This window comes from Coturnix japonica, chromosome 9, assembly GCF_001577835.2.
Source record: "Coturnix japonica isolate 7356 chromosome 9, Coturnix japonica 2.1, whole genome shotgun sequence".
NCBI classification, from domain to species: Eukaryota; Metazoa; Chordata; class Aves; order Galliformes; family Phasianidae; genus Coturnix; species Coturnix japonica.
In genome coordinates, this window is record NC_029524.1 from 10,908,078 (window position 1) to 10,928,534 (window position 20,457).

The window sequence follows — 20,457 nt, forward strand, 5'->3', positions numbered from 1 at the left end:
GTCATACTGAATCTGTTTGTGTTTGGAACTGGAGGTTGAGAAACTGATTTCTGAGAGGGCAATAGAAAAGGCTGGGAATTGGAGCTCAGCTTTGCAAACTGGCGATCGTATTTGTTTTGCTTTTTTCTTCTTCTTTCTTTTCAATGCACTCTTCCTTTGAAGCTCTGCAAATAATTGCACAGAAGTCATGTGCTTCTCCTCCACGTCTCCCTTTATTGAAGGGACTGAGTTACAAGGAAATGTGCTTGCAGTTCTCCCGCAGTGTTGGTGGCTTCTGAGCAGATGAAGAAGTTGCTGAGGGAGGGGCTGTGCAGCAGTTTTGGGCAGCAGGACCTCAGCTGTGCTGACAAGTTCCTTGTGTGTAATCAGGAATTCCTGGAGTGCTTTTTAATACGCAAATAGTGTTGTGAAATAATACGTCCCCCTTATCTTTAAACAGTGAGAATTTCAGAGCTTATTGGAACGGCCTTCTGAGCTCTTGTTACTACAATGAGCAGATCAACTGATAAATGAAGCGTGCTTTGATTTGGATGTGGATTGCTAGAAAGGACAGGTATGGTTCTTCACTAGGAGAGTGGTTAGGCCCTGGAACAGGCTGCACAGGGAGGCTGTGGATGCCCCGTCCTTGGAGGTGTTCAAGGCCAGGTTGGACGGGGCCCTGGGCAACCTGATCTAGTAAAGGTGTATGTTTGGTGGCCCTGCCAGGCAGGGGGGTTGGAACTACATGATCCTTGAGGTCCCTCCCAACCTGGGTCATTCTGTGATTCTGTGATTAGGTGACATGGGAATGGATCTGCTGTGACAGCTGACAGTCTAATAGAAACAGCTCAGTTCTGTTCCTTGTGATGTGTGCATTTGTTAGAGCTTGTTAGAAAGAAACCAAAGCTTTTGTCTGCTCCGATCTCTGCAACACATCAGGGGAGTGTTTGAATTGTGGGGATAATATTCCGTCCTTATCTGTTGCTCTGTCACTGTTGCTGAATATTAAGGTTCTGTTTTTGTTTCTCTTTTGGTGAGCCTGTGCTCTTAGGGGAAAGATGAGTTCCTGAGACACAGCTGCAGAGCAGATGATGGGTCCAGGAGGTAGATGAAAGGATGTAAATAAACTGTTGCCAAATGTTATTCATAGTGGAAATAAATGAAGGGGCAGTTGGAGGAGAAGGGGTGGTTATGGTGTATCCTCTTCAGTGGGCCCTGTCTGAGAGACCTGGGGGAGATATGAGTGAAGCTGAGGGTGATTCTGCCAGGCTGGGCCTCTCTGTGAGGGCAGAATAAGGCAGAGCAGCACGGGGAGGTGCTGGGAAGCTCTGATTGCTCCTGCTATGGAAATAAAGATCTGCTTTCACCTCCAGCTGCATCTGATGCAGCTCATTTGCCTTTAGATAAGATCGAATCCCTTGTCTTGCACGCAGAACAGGAAGAATGGGATATGTGAATGGCAAGATTGCTTCTCTATGATGAAGGACGTGATTTGCTTAGGTTTGATTTTAGTGTATCTTATGTTTATAAATGTGTGTATTCTACTGTGAATGGGTTCTTTTAAAACCATTGATGGTTGTTGTGACTGTGAATCTGCCCTGTCAGCTTTGTTTTTAGGTGTTGCATTTGATCTCTTCTGCCTCCAGGTCAGTGTACCTTTAAGTGCAAGCTCATAATGCTCAGAAGGCAATAGATTGAAAGGAATCATCTGCATTTGGTAGCTTCATTTTGCATGAAATTATCACTTAACTCTTATTGGGAGACCAACTGTCCGCATGTCCTGCCTTGAGAGGCTGATTTAGGACGGGTACTTGAATAGGTCACTTGTGCCACGTAGAGATTACCACATTTAGGGTCATTTTTCTCTACTCTGTATCATATAACCCAAGTTTAGTCAACAAGCATCTGTTCCCCACGTGACAGGAAGTGCTCTGTCACATAGGGATGTGGAACAGAGCGTCTTGCTGAGCTCAACTCACATTGGCCTGCCACAGAACATAGCCTGTCACAGAATGCAGCCTGTCACAGAATGCAGCCTGCCTCTTGTTAGGGCTGGCATGGTACTATGGCATAGCAGGGGCTGGCATGGTACTATGGCACTGCAGCTGCCTCCAGGCACTGGGAGAGGTGGTGTCCCAGCCTCCTGTCATGGGAGGGAAGGGCTGAGCAGATTCACAACCCATCCAGCTCTTCCAAGAGCGGTTGTGAAAGAAATCCTCTCTACGAGCTCTCTGCTCTTGGTGTTAGGGTTGAAAAGAGTGTGGTGATGTGAGGAACTTGGCAGGGTAGCCTGGAAAATGTTGCAGAATAAGGAAGTCAGAAAGATGAAGGATGTGTCAGTCTGCTTTAGACACAGGACAGGTTGGGTTCTTGTATCAGTTGCTGTCGTGCTGTGAGGGGCTGTGAGTGCACCAGTGTCACCGGGGAGTGCGAAACTACAGACGTGTGGTTAATTCCTGTGATATCTTACAGCACCTTATGTTTACGTGGGCAGGAAGCGAAGACTCAACTCTGATAGAGTTTTGTTTTAACTCACTTGTATATGCAGAATTCAGTGTTAAAGTGTGGCCAGAAGTTTAAACATGGTGACTGCGGAGGTAGTTGTGAGCCCATAGTGTGCTGTGTGCTGGGGGTCCCGCTGTGCTTGGGTAGTGCTGTGGGCGGCTGTTGTTGGAGAGTGGCAGGTTGAACAAACAGCAGCAAATGGAGCTGCCCGTAGTGGGAGATGTTGGAGGAAATAACGACGTGGTCTGTGGTGTTTATTTTAATGTCTGTAGGAGTTTTTCCTCAGCTGTCTGCGGGGCACTGTAAATCCTGCGTTGGTTGCTGCTGCTTTATGTGGCTGAAGGATGGAGAGCAAAGCGAATAGCAGGTAGTGTCACCATGAACACAAAGCATGCAGCTTTAAGGAGTGCAGTAACAGAGATTAAACACTGCTTTGCCTTGTGATCTGTTTGGGGGAGTCCTCACACATTCAGTAGAACAGCTATTTTCTGGGTAGCATTCAATCTGTGTAAATTAAAAGTAGCCAGGCCTCAGATCTGGGGTAAACACTGTTTGTTACATTGCCAAGCGCTGCTCTGCAGGGGCAAGAGCTGCCTTGTTTATGGAACGGTGCCCTCTCTGTTTTCAAATTGACAGAGCTCCAGCATACACTAAGAAAATAATTTGCTACAAAGCTTTTTCTTTTGGTGTTTTATGCCCGAGAGGAGGATCCAAGCAGAGCTGAGGCCTGTCAGGGATGGCTGGCTGCCTGCTGATGTGGCAGGGCCCTTTCTGGGATCGAATCTTGCTGCTTGACATTCACATGGCTGAATGCTGCGGGGTGCAAGCACGGCGCTGATGAATAATGTTCAGAGTTAGAATATTAATAGTAATGGGGATTTCAATTAGCTGCGTGTGGCTTTGTGCAGGATATGCAGCCCAGTGGTGTTCAGTGCACAAGCAGAGAGTGCTTGATTTTCGTGCAAGAGAATAATGTGAGCTCAGTAGTCACTACAAGGAACTTCTGCTGACGTTTTTGTGTGCATAAACATAAAGCAGAGTGTGCGACCCGTTTGTATGATGTGATTTTGAAGTTTCTAAACCTCCTGAATGTATCTTTGTGTCACACACTGGTTATAACAGAGAAACCGGGGAGGCCACATGCAGTGAAATGTGTCCACCTGCCAGAATTCAAGAAGGTTCTGCTCTCAGAACTCCAGGTTTCTGTCTTTCTGAGCGCCAGGTGTTTGTTTAAGGAGAACCACGTGGATATCAAACACACTAACATTTCTGTGCTTTTATCCTAAGTTCCAATCACTGGTGAGCTTGTGTCTATTTGCAGTACGACTTGCAGCTTGTGTAGCACAATATATCCTGTAAGTTTGTGCGGTGATGTTTTGTGGATTGAAATTTGCTTCCAGCTCCCCACTTAGCAGAAGCAGAGCTCGCCTCCCTTTGTGCTGTGGTCCCAGGTGGCTTCTGGCCTTGAGTGTTATCCCTTCTGCCCAGAACAGGGATGAGGAATGTGACTGTGCTTTCTGCCTTGTGGGGCCCTGGGGGGGGGTCAGAGCTCTCCAGCCCTCTCCTGCTGCCTGCAGTGCCCTCAGCTGCCCCATGCTTGGATGGGCCGCATCTCCCAGGGGTCCTCCATGCTGCCTTCCTCACCCAGCAGCAATGGCAGACAGAACGCTGTGTGTTAGGGCAGAAAGATGTGGTTTGTGTGCGGCTTTGGTTTTTGCTTAGAGTACTTTCTGCAAGCATGTTGCTGAATTCTCCTGGTGAATTCAATGTAAGGAATGTGTTGAGCATTACAATATTGTTTTCTGTTGTATTTTTTAATAGTAGTTTCTAATTTGCTTTGGGTGTCATCTAAGTAAGAACTGAGTGGATGAAGAAGTGGATGAACTGTGGATGGAAAAGTGCTGGGGCTGGCAAAGGCATTCAACACCCACTGTGCTCACCTGGCAATGTGGGCAGTATCTACAGACTCTGTATTGCTCATGTGAGGTTGTTGGAGCTCCTGTCTTTATCAATAATTTATTAATGAATGAAATAGACCCCTCCCTTCATTTCCTTGGGGAAAAAAAAAAAAAGAAGAAGAAGAGGATTTAATGGATTTAATCTCATCTCAGTGCAGTCATTGCTTTACTAAGGGAAAACTTAAGCTGTGCTCCTGGAATTCTTATTGAAGAACAAGAGGTGTATCTCGAGTGCCTCCTGGTTTGTTTTAGCCATGCATGTCAAGATAAGGTGAACTGCACCCTGGTAATGATGTGTCCTACGCCATTGTTTCCAAAGGAGCTTTAGGTGACTAACTGGGGTATCTGTGTGCAGATAGCCTGCTCTGGTTGGGTAAGGTGTGTGTGAGGGCAGGACAGGGGCATTGGCCTTGCAGGTCAGGGTTACTGAGGATGAAACCTGCTTAAGGGACTGAGGAGTCTCTGATGTGTCACTGAGGATGCAAATGGCAGCCAGACTCGTGTGGTGTGCGAGGTAGGTGTCTATGTAGAAAGTGTAAGTGTGTATGGATGGCCTCTCTTTGGGATTCTTCCCCACAGGGATCTCCAGTTTGGGGTAGAACTGCATTGTCAACTATTCATTTAAATTCCTGGAATACCTTCTTCTGAAGTGACTGATGGTAAATATTGATCTCACAGAATTCTGTCTGAAAACATTCACAGATGATGTGAGATGATGTGTCATTTATAAAGAATATGTAAACTCCTGTTTTATTGAGAAACGCCATACCTGCAATCAGCTTTGGTACAGGAGTGAGGGCCTGGGGTCTCCAATCTCCTGGGGACTAAAAGTTGTCGGGGAAGAGATAACTAAATGTACCCTAAGTGTATTTAAACCTCTTCCAAGGCTGTGTCACTTATGGGAGGAATGGAGAGACTCACTTTTCTGACTGTGATAACAGTAAACTTGAGGAAAGCACCCAGCCATGCTGTATATTCTCCTGCACCTCATGCTTGTGTTTTCTGTCGTCTTGAGATTGGATTCAATTGTCTTCTTTAGTGCTGAGGCATAAAGGGCAAAGAAAGATCGTCACTTTGAAGTAGCGTATCTGATAAAACCACAATAAAGTCACTCATTTGCATGTTACATGTGGTTATTGTATCTGTGTGTGAGGTCTGTATGTGTCAGCACCTAAAAGCTGAACAAAAGTTTCAGGTTAGAGCTCATCTACTGCAAAACTGCTGCAACCTCCCATCTGACTTCAATAGGACATCTCAGTGTGGAGGAAACATACTGCAAAATACGTGTCTGTTTGTGACATACACGAAGTACTTGCTGAGAACTGCCTGCACAACGCAGCTAAAACTTTCCTCTGGTTTCAGTAGAGAAGATCCACCTGATTTAACTAAGTTCTACAGAGCTAATGCTCCTTAGCCCTGTTAATGCCCCATAAGCCCCGTTATGGAGGCATTGCCTCTTATGGTGGTTTGAACATGACAGTACTTTTCTAACTGTGGTTCTGTATAAGCTGAGCAAACTGCCTATTTTTGTGTTATACTATTTTGAGATGGTAGCGCTGCCTCCTTGTCTCATAGGAAGGCCCCTTAGAAAGCTTTGGACTCATGCTTGGTGTTGGTGTTACCAGTCAAAGCTGTCCAGGATGGAGACTGTGATGTGCTGCATTCATACCTGAGTTTACTCCTAGCACTATCATCAGCTTTTGGTCCTGTTTTGTTGCAAGTTCCTAGAAAATGCCTAGGATTTCAGAGTGGAGATAGAGTGAGCATCATTTCTGGTTCAGGTTGTGAAGCTTTTCTGAGCTATTGATAAAACGTTTTGTGGCAGTGACTGAAGAATTAATAATGCAAGGCATTCTAATGTGGCTGAGGCAGCTCATCTCAGCATGTCTTGGAGCATTCATCATCTGTCCTGCATGGAGGGGCTCTGTGCCAGCAGGGAAAAATCTTTGTGGTGCCAAACCAGAGCTTCAATGTGCTCAGTGACAGGCTGCTACAGCCTGCTCTCTTCAGCCCCCACCCATAAGTCATACCAAAAGTCATTCAGACACTCTTGGATGCATCCCTGGTGTTTCTCATAGTTTTGGGGCCCTATTGGTCAGTGTGTGACTTTTGTCCCTCAGTGTAACACGCTCCCTTTTAATCTGTGATTTTCTTATACCAAAAGTATTCCTTGGTACCTTGCTTGAGTAAGTTAATTATAGGTACCTTTCAATATCTAGTTATAGGTGAAAGAGATCAGATTAGGTACATGGTGGAAGGAGGAAATGGTTGACAGGCCTGAGAATAGATCCTAAAGGTCCCTTCCAACCCCAACCATTCTGTGATCTGCCATTCAGAGGAACGAGGTGAAGTAAAGAACTGGTGGCAGCCTCCCATTTCTCTGTGCAGTGGCTCTAAGCCTTATTGAAGTGTGTTTCCCCAGGCCTGATTTTTACCCTCAGCAATTATTGTGTATCTGTTTCTAAACCTACATGCAAACAATTGCTCAGCTTCTGAAGTGTGATAGCAAGGAGCAGCTGCTCATACTTGTAGTTTGTCCTCTGATTAATGTCTGCTGGCCTTTCTGCTGTTATGGTGGACTCTGACAGAGAGGTCAGAGAGGAGCTGTAGCTGAAATCATCAGGTGTGAACCTTTATCTTGCACTTCTGCATCTTATTTCCATGTTTCTCACAGCAAGTAGGGCTATTTTTCATGTTGTTTTTAAGGTGTTTTGAAGTTTTCTTGCTGTGAATTACCCTTTCTTGGAAAACCGTAGTGATTTATTTGCTCCTATTTCCTTTGCCTTTAAGAATGCAGAATGCAGTCACTGTTACCAGTGATTCATTTGGATAATTGGGATCAGGAGTCGTTGTCTTGATGACCTTTAAATGTGAATCTCGGTGGGCACAGCAGATCTGGGCAGCACAGGTTGAAATCACAGATCTTTGTCTGTCCAAGGCAGAATTGTTCTCCACTGGCAGTGGGGGATAGTAATGCTTCCTTACTGACTGCTCTCGTGTACTTTGATTTAGCTATTGATAACTTGTGGCTAGTGTTATGTATCAGCTTTATACTACTGAACCACAGAGGATGTTAGTTGAAATAGTATGACCTCAGCAGTGAAATCAGGTGTGCACTGGGGACAATTGTGTCCAGACTATGTACAGGTAGGAGATCTGTGTCTTTCCATTCTGAAGACAACACTTCAGCAGTAATATTGTTGGAATTATAATGGTGAGAACCTGCTATTCCCAGCACAAACCCTAATACATGAAGGTAGGCAGAAATCCCAGTCTGAGTAGCATTTACTTTTGTGTAACTCTGTTCTTCTTAAAGTATGTTTAGAAGGTGAATATCAGGATTAAGATTTAGACTTCAAACTTTCCTTAATTAAAATGGGGGGAGCCCATGGGAAATTATTGTTAGGCTATTATTCTTTTGCACAATTTGTGATACTGGGCTGTATTAATTCTAGAATTAACAATGATCATTAATCATCCACAGCACTTTTGACTGCTCCAATTTATTGCCTTGTGTTCAGTATCTGATACATAATGAATATCCTGCCTCCTCGCTTCCAGGAATGCAGTACTAAATTGCAAGATAGAATGAGTGGATGGGATAAATGAGTGGAAGGCACAAGGCTGAGCTGTGGCCTTGATGCCACTCAGATATTTGAAGAACAGCTGCTTTAATGAGCTTTGACCATTGCCATCTTTTACACTGTAGGGGTAAGGAGGGGTCACACAAGCCAGGCAGGTACTTGTGTGTCTGCGTGCTTTGTGCTCAGCAGTGTGTGGTGTTCACATCTAAACTAAGTGAATTCCTTAAGATGTGCCTGCAGCTCATGGCCTGTGGGTGACTGATGATCCTGGAGCAGAGCTCAGCTGTCATCTTTTGATTCCTGAGGTTTTTGATGTTTCCTTCCCCTCCCCTCCCAGTGCCTGAGCCTGTCCTTCATCACCTGCAGAGCTAGGTACCCAGTGACACCGTCCTGTGACACCAAAGCCACCAAGTCAGGCTTTGAGTTTCCTTCCCTTGTCTCCTATATTCCTTCTGCACTGCAGGATGGCTATGCAGGAAGCTGTATTCTAGCAAACTGAGCTTTGTTTTAGGAAAGGCGAGGAGAGGAGGAACAATAGTGGAGAGGAACACATCCCTGGGTGTCCTGATTATGGAGCATGAAGAAATTGGGAGAGCATTCACTTACAGAGCTGTCCCCCACCCTTAAGCAGCTGTTGTGCTTTTGTGCTTTGCCGTGCAGTGTTTGAACATCCCACAGCCGCAGATGTTTGCCTTTGGTTCGTGTGCTGAGGCAGATCTGAAGAGTTGATCCTTAATCCTGATGGCAGAGCCTTTGGGCCAAGATTAGCCTGACGCAAACCCTGGTGGCAGCTTTGAAGCAGCAGCATTCCTGGTACATGTCACAATTGGCACTGGGTCCTCCGTGTTGTTTTGTGACCGTTTCCTGTGTTTATAGCTGGAGGTTTTGACTTGGCTGAGGATGTGGGGTTTACTCAATCATGGCAATTTTCAGTGAACTTGAATCCCTGACACAGATGTTATAGAGCAGGATCTGCACCTTTGTGGTTTGTGGCTTCGTGATCTACTAAATTAAGAAAAAATAATGTTAATGTAGCACAGCTCAGATAAAGGGTTCTTAATGTGTTCCCTAACCCAGCATGAAATTGATTTCTCTGGGTAGATGGATACTTTCATGTTAGTGCATTATTAGATGTCTGTATCTCCGTTCCAATAGGAGGGCATGCTTTCCATTCTTAAGCTACAATCTAGTGTGAGTGCGTGCATGAAAGTCACTCTTCTACTTGTTTTAATGTGGAATGGAAAATGGAATTGGTGAAGGGTGCCAGTTTAATGCAGAGAAATAGAGATCTGGGTGCTGGAACCCTCTGATCCATGCCCAGATGTACTGTCCTGTCCCTCTGTCCTGTGGCTCGGGACCAGCCCGAGCTGGGGGCTGCAGTGTCCCATCTGCAGGGAACTGAGTAACGGAGGAGCTGTATGTCCACCCACCCCCCTGACTACAACTGTAATTGCTGAGCAGATGTGCTGCCTTCATTCTACTGCTCTAACTAACTGCCCTTATCTCCCCTCTTAATCTCAAATCTCTCTCAAACTTTTTAGCTCTTTAAGTCCCGTGGAGCTAGAACTCCCTGCTAGTTAAATACACACGAAACAATTTTCTTATCAGATCTTGCAGCAGTTCTGTAAACAAACCATTTAATCGTGCTTTTCATGTCTCTGCCAGAGAGACAAATAAAGTTGGTTGCACTGTCTGTAAGCAAACTAATACAAAATAATATTCTAAATATTGAGATGTTTATCATTTCCTTCCCTTTTCTGAAGTGTTTGTTTGTTTGTGTTCCTCTCCATAGTTCTTTGAGAAACACGATTCCATTCTGTAGACTGAAATGCAAGTTAACTGTGTATGGAAGAAAAAGAAGAAAGTAAAACTGCCTGAGATCCTTTTTGGTGTCGATGTAGAGAACAGCAGAAGCCAGAATGTAACTGCAGGGGAATGTGCTTGGCTATAGAAGGAGGATGTCACTGTGGGAATGTCTTTGGATACTGAACAGGAATGTAATTCTCTATTGGGGTGAACTGCACAAAGCTGGGAATGTCATGTGTACTATTGGAGCACTGCAGGCAGCTGGTTGTGTTTTTCAGATCGGTTCTTTTAAAATAAATAAATAAAATAACTCTCCCTTAATTTGGGGCTGAGCCAGTTTTTTTTAGTTTTTTTCTTCTTCTTGGCTTGAACTCATGTGAACTGCAAAGGAATTAGCAAGAAGAGACAGTAAAGCTGCGGTCCTGTGTGCTCTCTCCTCGGTTTAAAGCTGGCTCAAGGAATTCCTGCTCCACATTGTAGCTCTCTGCCTGTCTCACTTTTTCCAGGAGGAGGTTTTTGGGGTGAGCAGAGGAGATGACGACTGAAATGTGAAATGTACCCAATCCAATTTTCCAAAATCCAATGCAGAAAGCTTCCCATTTCCTCGTGCTTTCCCCAGGACGGGCTGCAGTGGTTGAGCATTGTGCCTTCATGGGATGTGAGGTGGGAGAAGCTGACAGGGTGAACTGCCTGGGGTGGGACAAGGGCTGGGAATACAGCTGTTCCTACTGAGTGCTCTGTAACTCAGAGCACAGCCCCACTGGGTCGGTTTTGTTGTGTAGAAGTCATTGCCAGAAGTGAATACATGCAAATCTTCTCAAGGCAATAGAGCCTGATGAAACTTACGGTCACTAACTCTGAACAAAGTGCCTTCCTCTCTCGGTCTCCTGTTGGTTTTTATCCAGGTAGCAGTAAGAGAGGGGGTGTCTAAGGAAATGTCAGCGTTCAAACCAAATAGAGTTATTGTTTAGAAATGCTTTATGAATGCAGCATTTGGTGGAAGCTTGAATTTGTTTGGTGCAGAAGATGGAATCAGCCTTGACTTAGAGGCAAGGACTGTAACCGTCTTGTGCTGTATTGTAAGGCCAGCTGGTTGTAAGTGTGGCATTTTTTGTACTTTATTGCTGTAGTTGTGCAAAAAAAGGGATGAGAGGACTGTTGGCAGCAGGGGTGTCACCAAAGGATTATGGAATTTCACTCAGATTTAGTTTCTTTCCTATGTTATCATTACAATGGGTTACTGGCCGTCCAGTGGTAAATGTGGCATTCTTAAAGGTGTAACACAGTTTGATCTCAAACCCTTTTTAATAAGCTGTCTGGCTTACTACTTTTTTTTCCCTGTTTATGTGTTTTTCCCTTTTCTTACTGTCTTTTCTTTCACTGTATTTTTGGTAGTTCTTTGAAATCTGTGCCATTGTACGCCTGAGATTTAAGTGAAACCACAATGCCAATAGATGGGTTAAATGAGTGTGTCCTTATACCTTCCCCCACCTCCCAGAGTACTTTTTTAAAATCAAGTTTTACATGGAAACATTTTTAACCATGCAGGGCAGCTTTAGAAGAAGTAGAAGGAGATGTGACAGAACTGGAACTGAAACTTGACAAGGTAAGCTTTTTAATTCAACAATGTCTGCTGCGGGGGAAAACACAGGATCCTTGTTTAGGTTTGTGTAGTTGAAGTCTGCAGCTGGGAAGCGGCAGCAGCTGCTGCAGAGGGATGGATGTGGGCCGAGAACACTGCAGGGCCTCAGGGACCCGAGCTTGGGTAAGGCAGCAGCAGCAGCAGCAGCAGCAGCAGGCATCATGGCCACGTCCTGCAGCTGGGGCTGGGCTTGTGCAATCCCTGCTGGTCCCATGGCCAGGACCCTCGCTCACATGTGGCAGCCCCATGAGCTGCCGGAGAGCTCAGTCAGCTTCCCCAGGCTTTGCTATCCCTGCTCTGAGAGCTTGGGTTTTGTGAGAACTGTGCACTGAGCATGTCTGGGGATCTCTTGTAGTCTGCAGGCACGGTTATAGCTTGCTAGGTGATGTGTGTGTATCCATCCATCCATCCTGCAGTCTAGGGGGCTTAAGTGCTGTAAGATTTGTCCTGTTTTGTGCATGTGTATAAAATATACATTGTGCAGCACCCCTATATATATATATGTATATATATATAGGTGTGCCTATAGCTCCAAAGGCTTTTCCTTTTCTTGTAACACTGTTTTTAGGTTTGTGGTTAATAGTGTAGCCATTTGCTGTTCAAAATTAATCAAGGATACTTAATTTTAGATGTCCAGTGCCACTGATAGTGATGCTGATGGCAGTAAGAAACATTGTTGCTATGGGGCTGATGAGCAATACAAGTATTTAAAGACTATGAGCATCTGTCTTGGAAGTTTGTTTCCCACCAGTGTGGAAGGCTCATTTGGAGGGCTGGGGGACAGTTCTCTATTTCCATACAGGGCCTTTCCCTGCTCCCTCAGACAGGAGGTTCTGTGCCAAAAATACAAAAACATTTTGTTTGTTTGCTTGTTTTCCTGCAAAATCCCTTCACTCCTTACCCCGGGGCAGTGTCCTGTTGCTTTAAAACACAACCAACCAACAAAACACTCTCCTGACAAGAGATCTAGTACACGAGGTAAGTATTTAAGCAGTGTAATTGTAACGTGAAGCATTAGTGATTTAGTCTAATGCTTTAATCTAAAGTCAGGCTCCTTGTGTGTGAGCTAAGTAACTACGGCCTGAAGGTGATAGGTGGGTCTATACTTGGATGGTAACCTTGTTGGTTGGTTGTGCACAGATCTGGACTAAATTATCTGCTTCTTCCTCTTCCCTGGAAGACACACACTGTGATCAGGATAAGGAGCCATAAGCAAAAAATGAAGGGAAAAGAGAGATTATATTGATGGCATTTAGAGAAAGTAAAAACAAAATAAGCACAACCTCATGAAACCAAACTTCTAACTGTGTCATTTTCCCTCTTTTTAGCTGGTAAAGCTTTGTATTGCAATGATTGATACTGGGAAAGCTTTCTGTTTGGCCAACAAGCAGTTTATGAATGGAATTCGAGACCTTGCACAATATTCCTGTAAAGATGCACTGGTGGAGGTAAGTTGTGGTCAAAATGGATGTAGAAAAATGTACCTTTAGACAGGCATGGTGTAACGTTTGCCAAGAGAAGTAGTTGAGGTTTATACTACTGAGCTGCTGCTCGTTTTTCCTTGGAGTACGCCTTAAGAGTGAGCTTTCTGGGCTGTGGTGCATTGCAAATGCATGTTTCACTTTGGCATTACCCTGCAGTGATGAGGGTTTTTCAAACCCCAGAACATCTTAAGACAGGAATAGTCATCTTGGGAGGAGTGGAGCAGTGAGCAGGTGTGCCCTGTTTACTTTGCTGTAGTTATTCCAGTTACAAAGTGTAAAAGCCAGTTCTGTACAGCTGAATTCCTTGAGTTGATCTCTGGGGAGCTGGGCCCAGCATGCTGTAATCCATAGAAACTTAGATTTTCAATGTACAAAGCTCACACTGATGAGGTAGTAACCTCAGACTGAAGTCTTGTTAAGCTAATTTGGGAAACAATATTTCCCATGTATTAGCATGAACTGAGTATGAAGTTATGTAATGTGTGGCTATAATTACATGCATATCTCTGTATATCATGCATGTTTAATGCATATTATGTAACAGCATTGATTGCACGTGCATCTTCACACTGGTTATAATACGTAATGCCTGTGGGCTCCTGTATAGCATTTGAGTGTTACTGAAGCTTGTTGTCTTGGAACTTACTTAAGATGTAGTACAATGATAAAATCCCCCATGTTTGTCCCAGTTTCTCTTCTAATCAATTGTTACATTTTCTTTATTCCAGCCAGGTTTTTCTTCTTTGCTGTTAGAAAAGCTTTTAGCCAAGGATGTAAGGGGGCATTATTTTCTGTTTCTAGTTGATACTTAAATTCTTCTTGGTAATACTAACCATACCAGCTGTGAGGCAGCACTTCATGCAATAAATGTGTATGTTTGGATGATTACAACATACTAACCAAGCTTTTGGGGTTACTTTTAAGCATTAATAATTATGGAGTGGTGTAACTTTATATTTCTATGTTGTGTTTAAGTTATGTGAACTTTGGGTAGTTTAGTCAGCTTAACTTGACTTTTTTCCTGCTTTGCTTCAGTTTGATCCTTTTTTTTATCAGTAGGTAGCAAAAACATTTTGTTTTGGTTGTTTGTAGCTTCAGTAGATTTACTTTGTGATATCCCCATGTTCTCCTTCTAACAAAATGGTTTTAGTTTGAACAATCATGTGCAGGGAAACCTTTTCCTAAGTTCTTTACTTCAAAGCTGCAAGTGTTGCTTTTGTGTTGTGTATTTAGCAGGACTGAATTTAAAACTACTTTGTTTTTCCTCTCTTTCCAGGCTAACTTGACAAAGTTCTCTGACACCTTACAGGAAATGATCAATTATCACAATGTAAGTGATTTTTGGCTGGAACATAACCCTGATGGCTCAGCTCCAGTTACAGTTGTGTTCTTTCTTTCTGTTCTTTCTTCTTCTTCCCTTGGCCCCTACTGCTTCTCTTCTATTTTCCAGAAAAGTGGTGGAAAGCAACTGATGTATCTCCAAGTGCTGAATCTATGTAGGGTTTTCTTTATGGCACTAGTTACTTAAAATGCATTTTAAACAGTTTTAGCTAAAATCCAGCCTGTCAGCATTAACCTAAAGTTGTTCCATGAGACTGGACTATTTGTGTGTGTTATTTATTGAGATCCATGCTTTGAAGGGAAGAGAAATAAAGCAAATTGAATGTCTTCTCCTTGTATAGTGAAATAAAGTGATAGCTTTAGAAGAGTAAGTAGACAGTGACATTTTGGCAGAGAGAAGCAATGCAAAGGTTCAAAGCAGCAGACATAGGAATGGGCTCCTTTCATGTCAGCAGTTCCTTCAGATTAGAACAGGTGAATACAGTTGTCTGTCTCTTACTGTTCATCATTCTTGCTGCTGGTTGCTCTTTTAGCCACATCTTTGCTCTGTGCTGTGTTTCTTTTGACACGCATGACCTAGGCCCTGTGTTCCTGCTTTTATTTTCTACATGATTGTGACTTGTGGCACTTTGGCAAAGATCTTGCATATCCCAGCTCTTCCTCTGGGGAAGTTTGAGTGCAGATAGCAAAGAAGGAGACATAAGAAGGCTTTGCAGGTCATAGTAGAGCTACCTGTGAGTTCTGTCCTGCTTTTCTGCTCTGTTTCCTTACTGTGCTCAAGCATGCTGAGTAGATCAGTGGCTCTTGTCAAAAGGCACGAACATAAGAAGTGAGGCATGGCTTAGGATTTTAAAGTAGAGCTTTGCCAGATTTACTCTGTGGCCCTGCTTAGCTTTGTGTGAATCTACTTAGTTCATCAGAACTTATGAGCTCAGCACCAGCTCTGCTGCTGACCAAGTTGGCAAGAGAGCTCTTGTGAGTGAGGGGAAGCTAGAGGAGGGAAAAAAGTAGCAGGCACTGTCCAGAGAAAGGAGAGAAGGGGCAAGAGATGGTCCCACTGAGATGGGGATTACTGCCAGTTTATCAGTATGTGTCTTTGCTACAAAAAAGGCTGAGACCCAGACTGATGTGACGTGTGCAGATTTGGCGGTGGCACAGTAGCTTTAACAGCTTGTAGCAAACAGCAGCTTTCTCAAATTTGGAGTGAAAGGTAACGTGTTGGGAAGGCTGTAAGTCTGGTGAAATGATGGTCTGGGCTGTGTTTTCTGTTCATTTGAGGAAAAACATGCTTCTTTTTTTTTTAATTTTTCCCCTAACATTTTTTTCCTCCTGCTTCCTCATTACTGTAAGTAGAATTGCAAGGCTTATGCTTCTGGGAGTCCAGTCATCGGTGGAGTTGCCATCTGGTTGTGTTCGTTGTGTATTGATCTTGATTGGTGCAATCCTCAGGCTCTGGCACACTTAAATGTCAGCTGTGGGAGTAGTCCCACTGTGATTTCCAGCTTGTAAAGAAGTGCTTTATCTGTTCTAGTTATCTGGTATTTTGCTTTTTCCAATGGGAAAATACAAACAGCGTTTTCTGGATGCTCCTTGTCTTACTGTTAGATTCAGGTTGGATGAGGCCTCGGGAGATGCTGGTCTGTCTGCCTGCCTCAAATGGGGTCAACCGTGAGGTTGGGTCAGGCTGAGTGTTTCTGTCCTGTTTTGTCTTGAAAACTATCAAAAATGGAGATGAAATAGTGGATGTAGTACCACTGTCAATGTGAGCTTGGACTCGGTTGTGTTTTCCTTCCTTCAGTGTTTTCTTAAAGGAGGAACAAACAAGCTGCTAAGGGGATTGCTCTGCGGTACTTGGTACTGCATGGTTGATTTTGTTTGTTTGTTTTTATTCCTAGGTCTAGTGTATAGGGAGACTAAGACTCAAACTGAATTTGTGACTTGTTCTTTCAGTAAGATTATTTCACACTTAAATCTTTACATTTTGGAACAGGTTGTGTTCAGTTGGACAGCCACTTCTCTGTATTCTTTTGACTTAATCAGGATGTCACAATCAAGCATAAAGCTCAGCATAGCAGCAATACAGGGACTGCCAGTCATCTTTAAAAGACAAAAACCGTATTTGAGTTATAATGTGGGTCAAAGCTAAGTTGGGTTAGTGAGCCTGTGTGAAGAGATTGTAATGCCATCCTCACTGCGCTTGGACTTGAGTCCAGGTGCCATCAGAACAGGCTGGAACATGAGGTACGTGTCTGTTCTGACATCATTTGCTAGATTTTTCTGTATTGCTTTGGTGAATGCAATTCCATTACAGGATGTAGGGATTCATAAACACTGTTGATGTGCATCTCAAAAATGAAAAGTGAATATCCTGAAGTTACTGAAGTATGTGTTAATGCTTTTCTTTCAGATCCTGTTTGACCAGACGCAAAGATCAATTAAGGCACAGCTTCAGACTTTTGTTAAAGAGTAAGTAAATTTGCACTTGTTATGGGAAAAGCATAGATAAAACTGAATTAAAAGCATCTGATATGAGTGAGTGGGTGAAACATCTCACCAGCAATAAGTTGAGAAGAGCGTATATGAGTTTATCAGACATCACTCAAAATCTGAGAGGCTTTTGTTTCAGCTGCAGAAATGTTTCAATGGAAATAGTTGAAAGTACTAACCATAAATTACTTGGTGTCATTCTCCAGGTTTGGAATAAAAGTGCTTACTAAAGCTTTTCCCACTGAGCGTGAGATTCATTGATGTAAATTCCAACTTTTTCCGTTCCTTGTAAGAGGACAGAGAGGCTGCAGTGAGACTTTGATTTCTTTATTTGATCTCAGCATTTGTTGAGAATGTGAAAGCAAAGAAACAAGCTATAACAGCCTAACACACGCTATAACAGACATAACACAGGCTGCTTAGTGAATCTTTAAACACTTCCTTTGTGCTTTGGAATTCATTTGCCGTCTATCTTTCCTTTGTTGCAGAGATATTAAGAAATTCAAAGATGCAAAGAAGCAGTTTGAAAAAGTTAGCGAAGAAAAGGAGAACGCTCTAGTGAAAAATGCCCAAGTTCAAAGAAATAAACAACATGAAGTAGAGGAAGCAACCAATATTTTGACTGCAACACGGAAATGTTTTCGGCACATAGCTCTGGATTATGTTCTTCAGGTCAGTGCAGCAATAATGCTGTCTTTTCAAACTTGACACTTCTGACCTAAATGTATTTTGTAAGTTTGCTATGCTGTAGTTCCTTAAATAATTAAAATATAAACTGTAGCCTAGCCTAGCAAATACAAGTGACACAAATGGTTCTGGTGTGGCAGTGTAACCTACAGGAGGGGTGTGGGGAGATTGGCAGCCGTTGCTGTAGACTGGGTCCTTGTGCCCATTGACCTACAGCTCATTTGTCTTTTGGAATTTGTATGTTCTAACATCGTACAGTTCCTATGATAAAGGTGCCTTTATAGTAGCAAGGCAAAGTTTCAGCATCTCTTAATTAATGCAGGCGAAAAATGAATTCACCCTTAGGAATCCCTTCTGCTTGGATGACTCTTTTCTGCTGGAAGAGAGGCTTCACAATAACAGCCTCTTTGCAGCTGTATTGACTTTGAACTGCATTTCAAATCCCTTGCTTTCCTATTTTATCCCTTGAGCTGGGGGGTTGTTCTGTATGAATTTAATTATTTTCACTGCAGACAGTTTTCTACAATACAAACTGTGGAACTATAGAACTACGTTCTGGTTTTGGTGTAGAATGACAGTCTGGTTTTGATTATAGCTTCAGTAAAGCTTTCCTGCTGCTGGAATCTTTGAACTGATACGGAGGTGCTGAATTACAAAATTACACATTTTTTCTTCCCATTGTATGCAGCCTTTAAAGCCAAGGCAGGTCTGGATGACAGCTTTGAGGATTAGGAGACAAAGAAGATAAAATTAAGTGAATGTCAAAAATTAAATCCATCCTTTTATCTATATAAAGTGAAATATCCCAAGCTGTGGGGCAACACCATTGGCTAGTTACTTCAGCCAGCTTAAAAGTACAAATGTATGCAAAATGTGACTGAAGTTATTGTGACCTTGCTTGTTTCAGTAGCTGGGGGTGTATCCCAGTTTTGGAACACTTTAGAAAGCATCAGCTGAAGGGAAAAATAAGCGTGGCCCAGTCCATTCTTTGTCTCTAGACGCAGAAGGCAGTGATGCTGCCAGCAGCGTGTTTGAGGGGTTGGTGAGCAGGATGAGCTCATGCTGTCAAAAAAAAGGATTTGAAATGTTCGATTCAGTTTCTTGAAAACGAGTACAAATTTTCCTTGTTTCAGAGGTTTATTGTATTCCTTCTAGATAATGGGTGCTGTCTTAATTTTCTCTTCTTGCCCAGGAAAGTTGTGACTATCACTGTAGAAATCAAGGGTTGCAAGCTTTCTATGATTGCATCACTTCAGAATCATTAAAAAACTCTCATACAGCTTCTGCAGTTCTAGAAGCGCCACGTGAAATCACATATTTGATGTCTTAAGCTTTGATATGTTTATTTGGCAGTAATCTGAAGTTTATCTCTGTGAGAGAAAATCAGCAACTTTTGATTTGATTTTATTTTTTTTAGATCAATGTTCTCCAATCTAAAAGAAGATCAGAAATCTTAAAATCGGTAAATATGCTTTAATTTCTGTATAGGATATATTTGAATACATCAACATGATAAATGACTGCAAAGCAGTATGTTAAAAATGAATTTGTCCTTTCATCCATTAAACATTACGAGTACAGCTGGTGTTTTGATGATGGTCGGCTTGGTCTTTACTATAAGCTGGCATAGAAACTTAGGTACTTTTAGCAATCCCTTGGTTCAGATTTGAACACTTTAATAAGGTTTTCATTGTTCTTTGGGGTGTGTTTCTTGGTTAAAATTGAACTTTGCTTGCCAAGAATTCTGCTATTTAAGTCTGCTATATTCATTTATAAACAATAAATACTTTTCATAGTCTGTTCTAAGATGGATTAGGCTATTTGTACAAAAATGGTATTTTTAATATAAATAGCTTAGGGTCAGCTAATATGCAATATGCTTTAGTGTGCTGTCTGCTAAATAGACCACAAAACTAAATGGTGCCTTTCTTTACAAAGTCTAAATTTGTATTTTCCTTAATTTCTTTAAGTAGCACAAAGTTCAGTTGGATCATAGCATTAGAGCTGCTTGTCACTGTGCTCTGTCTCTTCCCAAATGGTTTCCTTTATGACTGGACAGTCTTACCTCAGTTGTGTTCATAAAAGTTATTGTTTTGCATAATTAGTAAATGAATCATGTACTCTCTCTATTGTACATCTGCTAGTTAAATAGGCAGCACTAGCATGTTTTTAGGTGACAGGAATTACTGTAACTTTCTACCCTTAATTCGCTTTTATTTGCTAATGGGATTAATTCTGTAAACATCTTCTGAAATACTTTGTGTGGCTCTTTGCTGCCTTTAATTTGCGTACTTACTTACAGCATTGAAAGCAACACAACTTATTGATGTAGATTTGCTGGGACACAACACAGCAGAAAGTAACTCCAGATATTTTTTGCTGTATTTGTTTACTAAGTTCTGTTCACGTGGATTGGTTACGGGACATTTATACAATAACTGATAAACATCGAGCCTTTTCAAAAAAGTAACACCTTTTTTTCCCCTCTAGATGTTGTCATTTATGTACGCCCATCTGACCTTTTTCCATCAAGGCTATGATCTTTTCAGCGAGCTTGGGCCCTACATGAAAGATCTGGGTGCGCAGGTAAGACTTGGTAAATAATGCTTTATAACTAAACAGCCATATGCTGGTGTGGGAGAAAGGTCCATCTATGTACGTGTGAAGCACAGTGTGGATTTATTCTTCAAAAAAGAAAACATAGTGTGTTGAAGACAGAGCACATGAATTTGTTTAAAGTGGTTGGAATTAAAATTGCTAGAAAGCTGCCCTTTTCCTAAAACTAATTCTGCATTTAATATCTATTAGTTAAACAGGGCTATAGAGTGTCATTTAAGTTCCTCTGATACTCTGGATACTGGGTTTTCTTCTCATTTAGGTTTTTTGTATGTGCCGTGTGTTACAAATGTGTTTCACAAGAAGTAATATTTGTTTTATTTCTTCCTATTTCTGTGTGTTATATGCTGTGTAAGTTAATAGTAGCA

General features: G+C 42.5%; 1 protein-coding gene across 8 annotated transcripts in view; it reads left to right on the forward strand.

The window, feature by feature from the left end:
- Positions 1-20,457, forward strand: part of ACAP2 (ArfGAP with coiled-coil, ankyrin repeat and PH domains 2) — a 51,154-nt gene that overhangs the window by 1,600 nt on the left and 29,097 nt on the right. For all 8 annotated transcript variants that reach the window (XM_015871659.2, XM_015871662.2, XM_015871667.2 and 5 more), the window contains exons 2-8: positions 11,381-11,438; positions 12,803-12,922; positions 14,235-14,288; positions 16,707-16,765; positions 17,275-17,458; positions 18,891-18,935; positions 19,964-20,059. In XM_015871659.2, the coding sequence (XP_015727145.1) occupies positions 11,381-11,438; positions 12,803-12,922; positions 14,235-14,288; positions 16,707-16,765; positions 17,275-17,458; positions 18,891-18,935; positions 19,964-20,059 (616 nt within the window). The remainder of the gene's footprint in view (positions 1-11,380; positions 11,439-12,802; positions 12,923-14,234; positions 14,289-16,706; positions 16,766-17,274; positions 17,459-18,890; positions 18,936-19,963; positions 20,060-20,457) is intronic.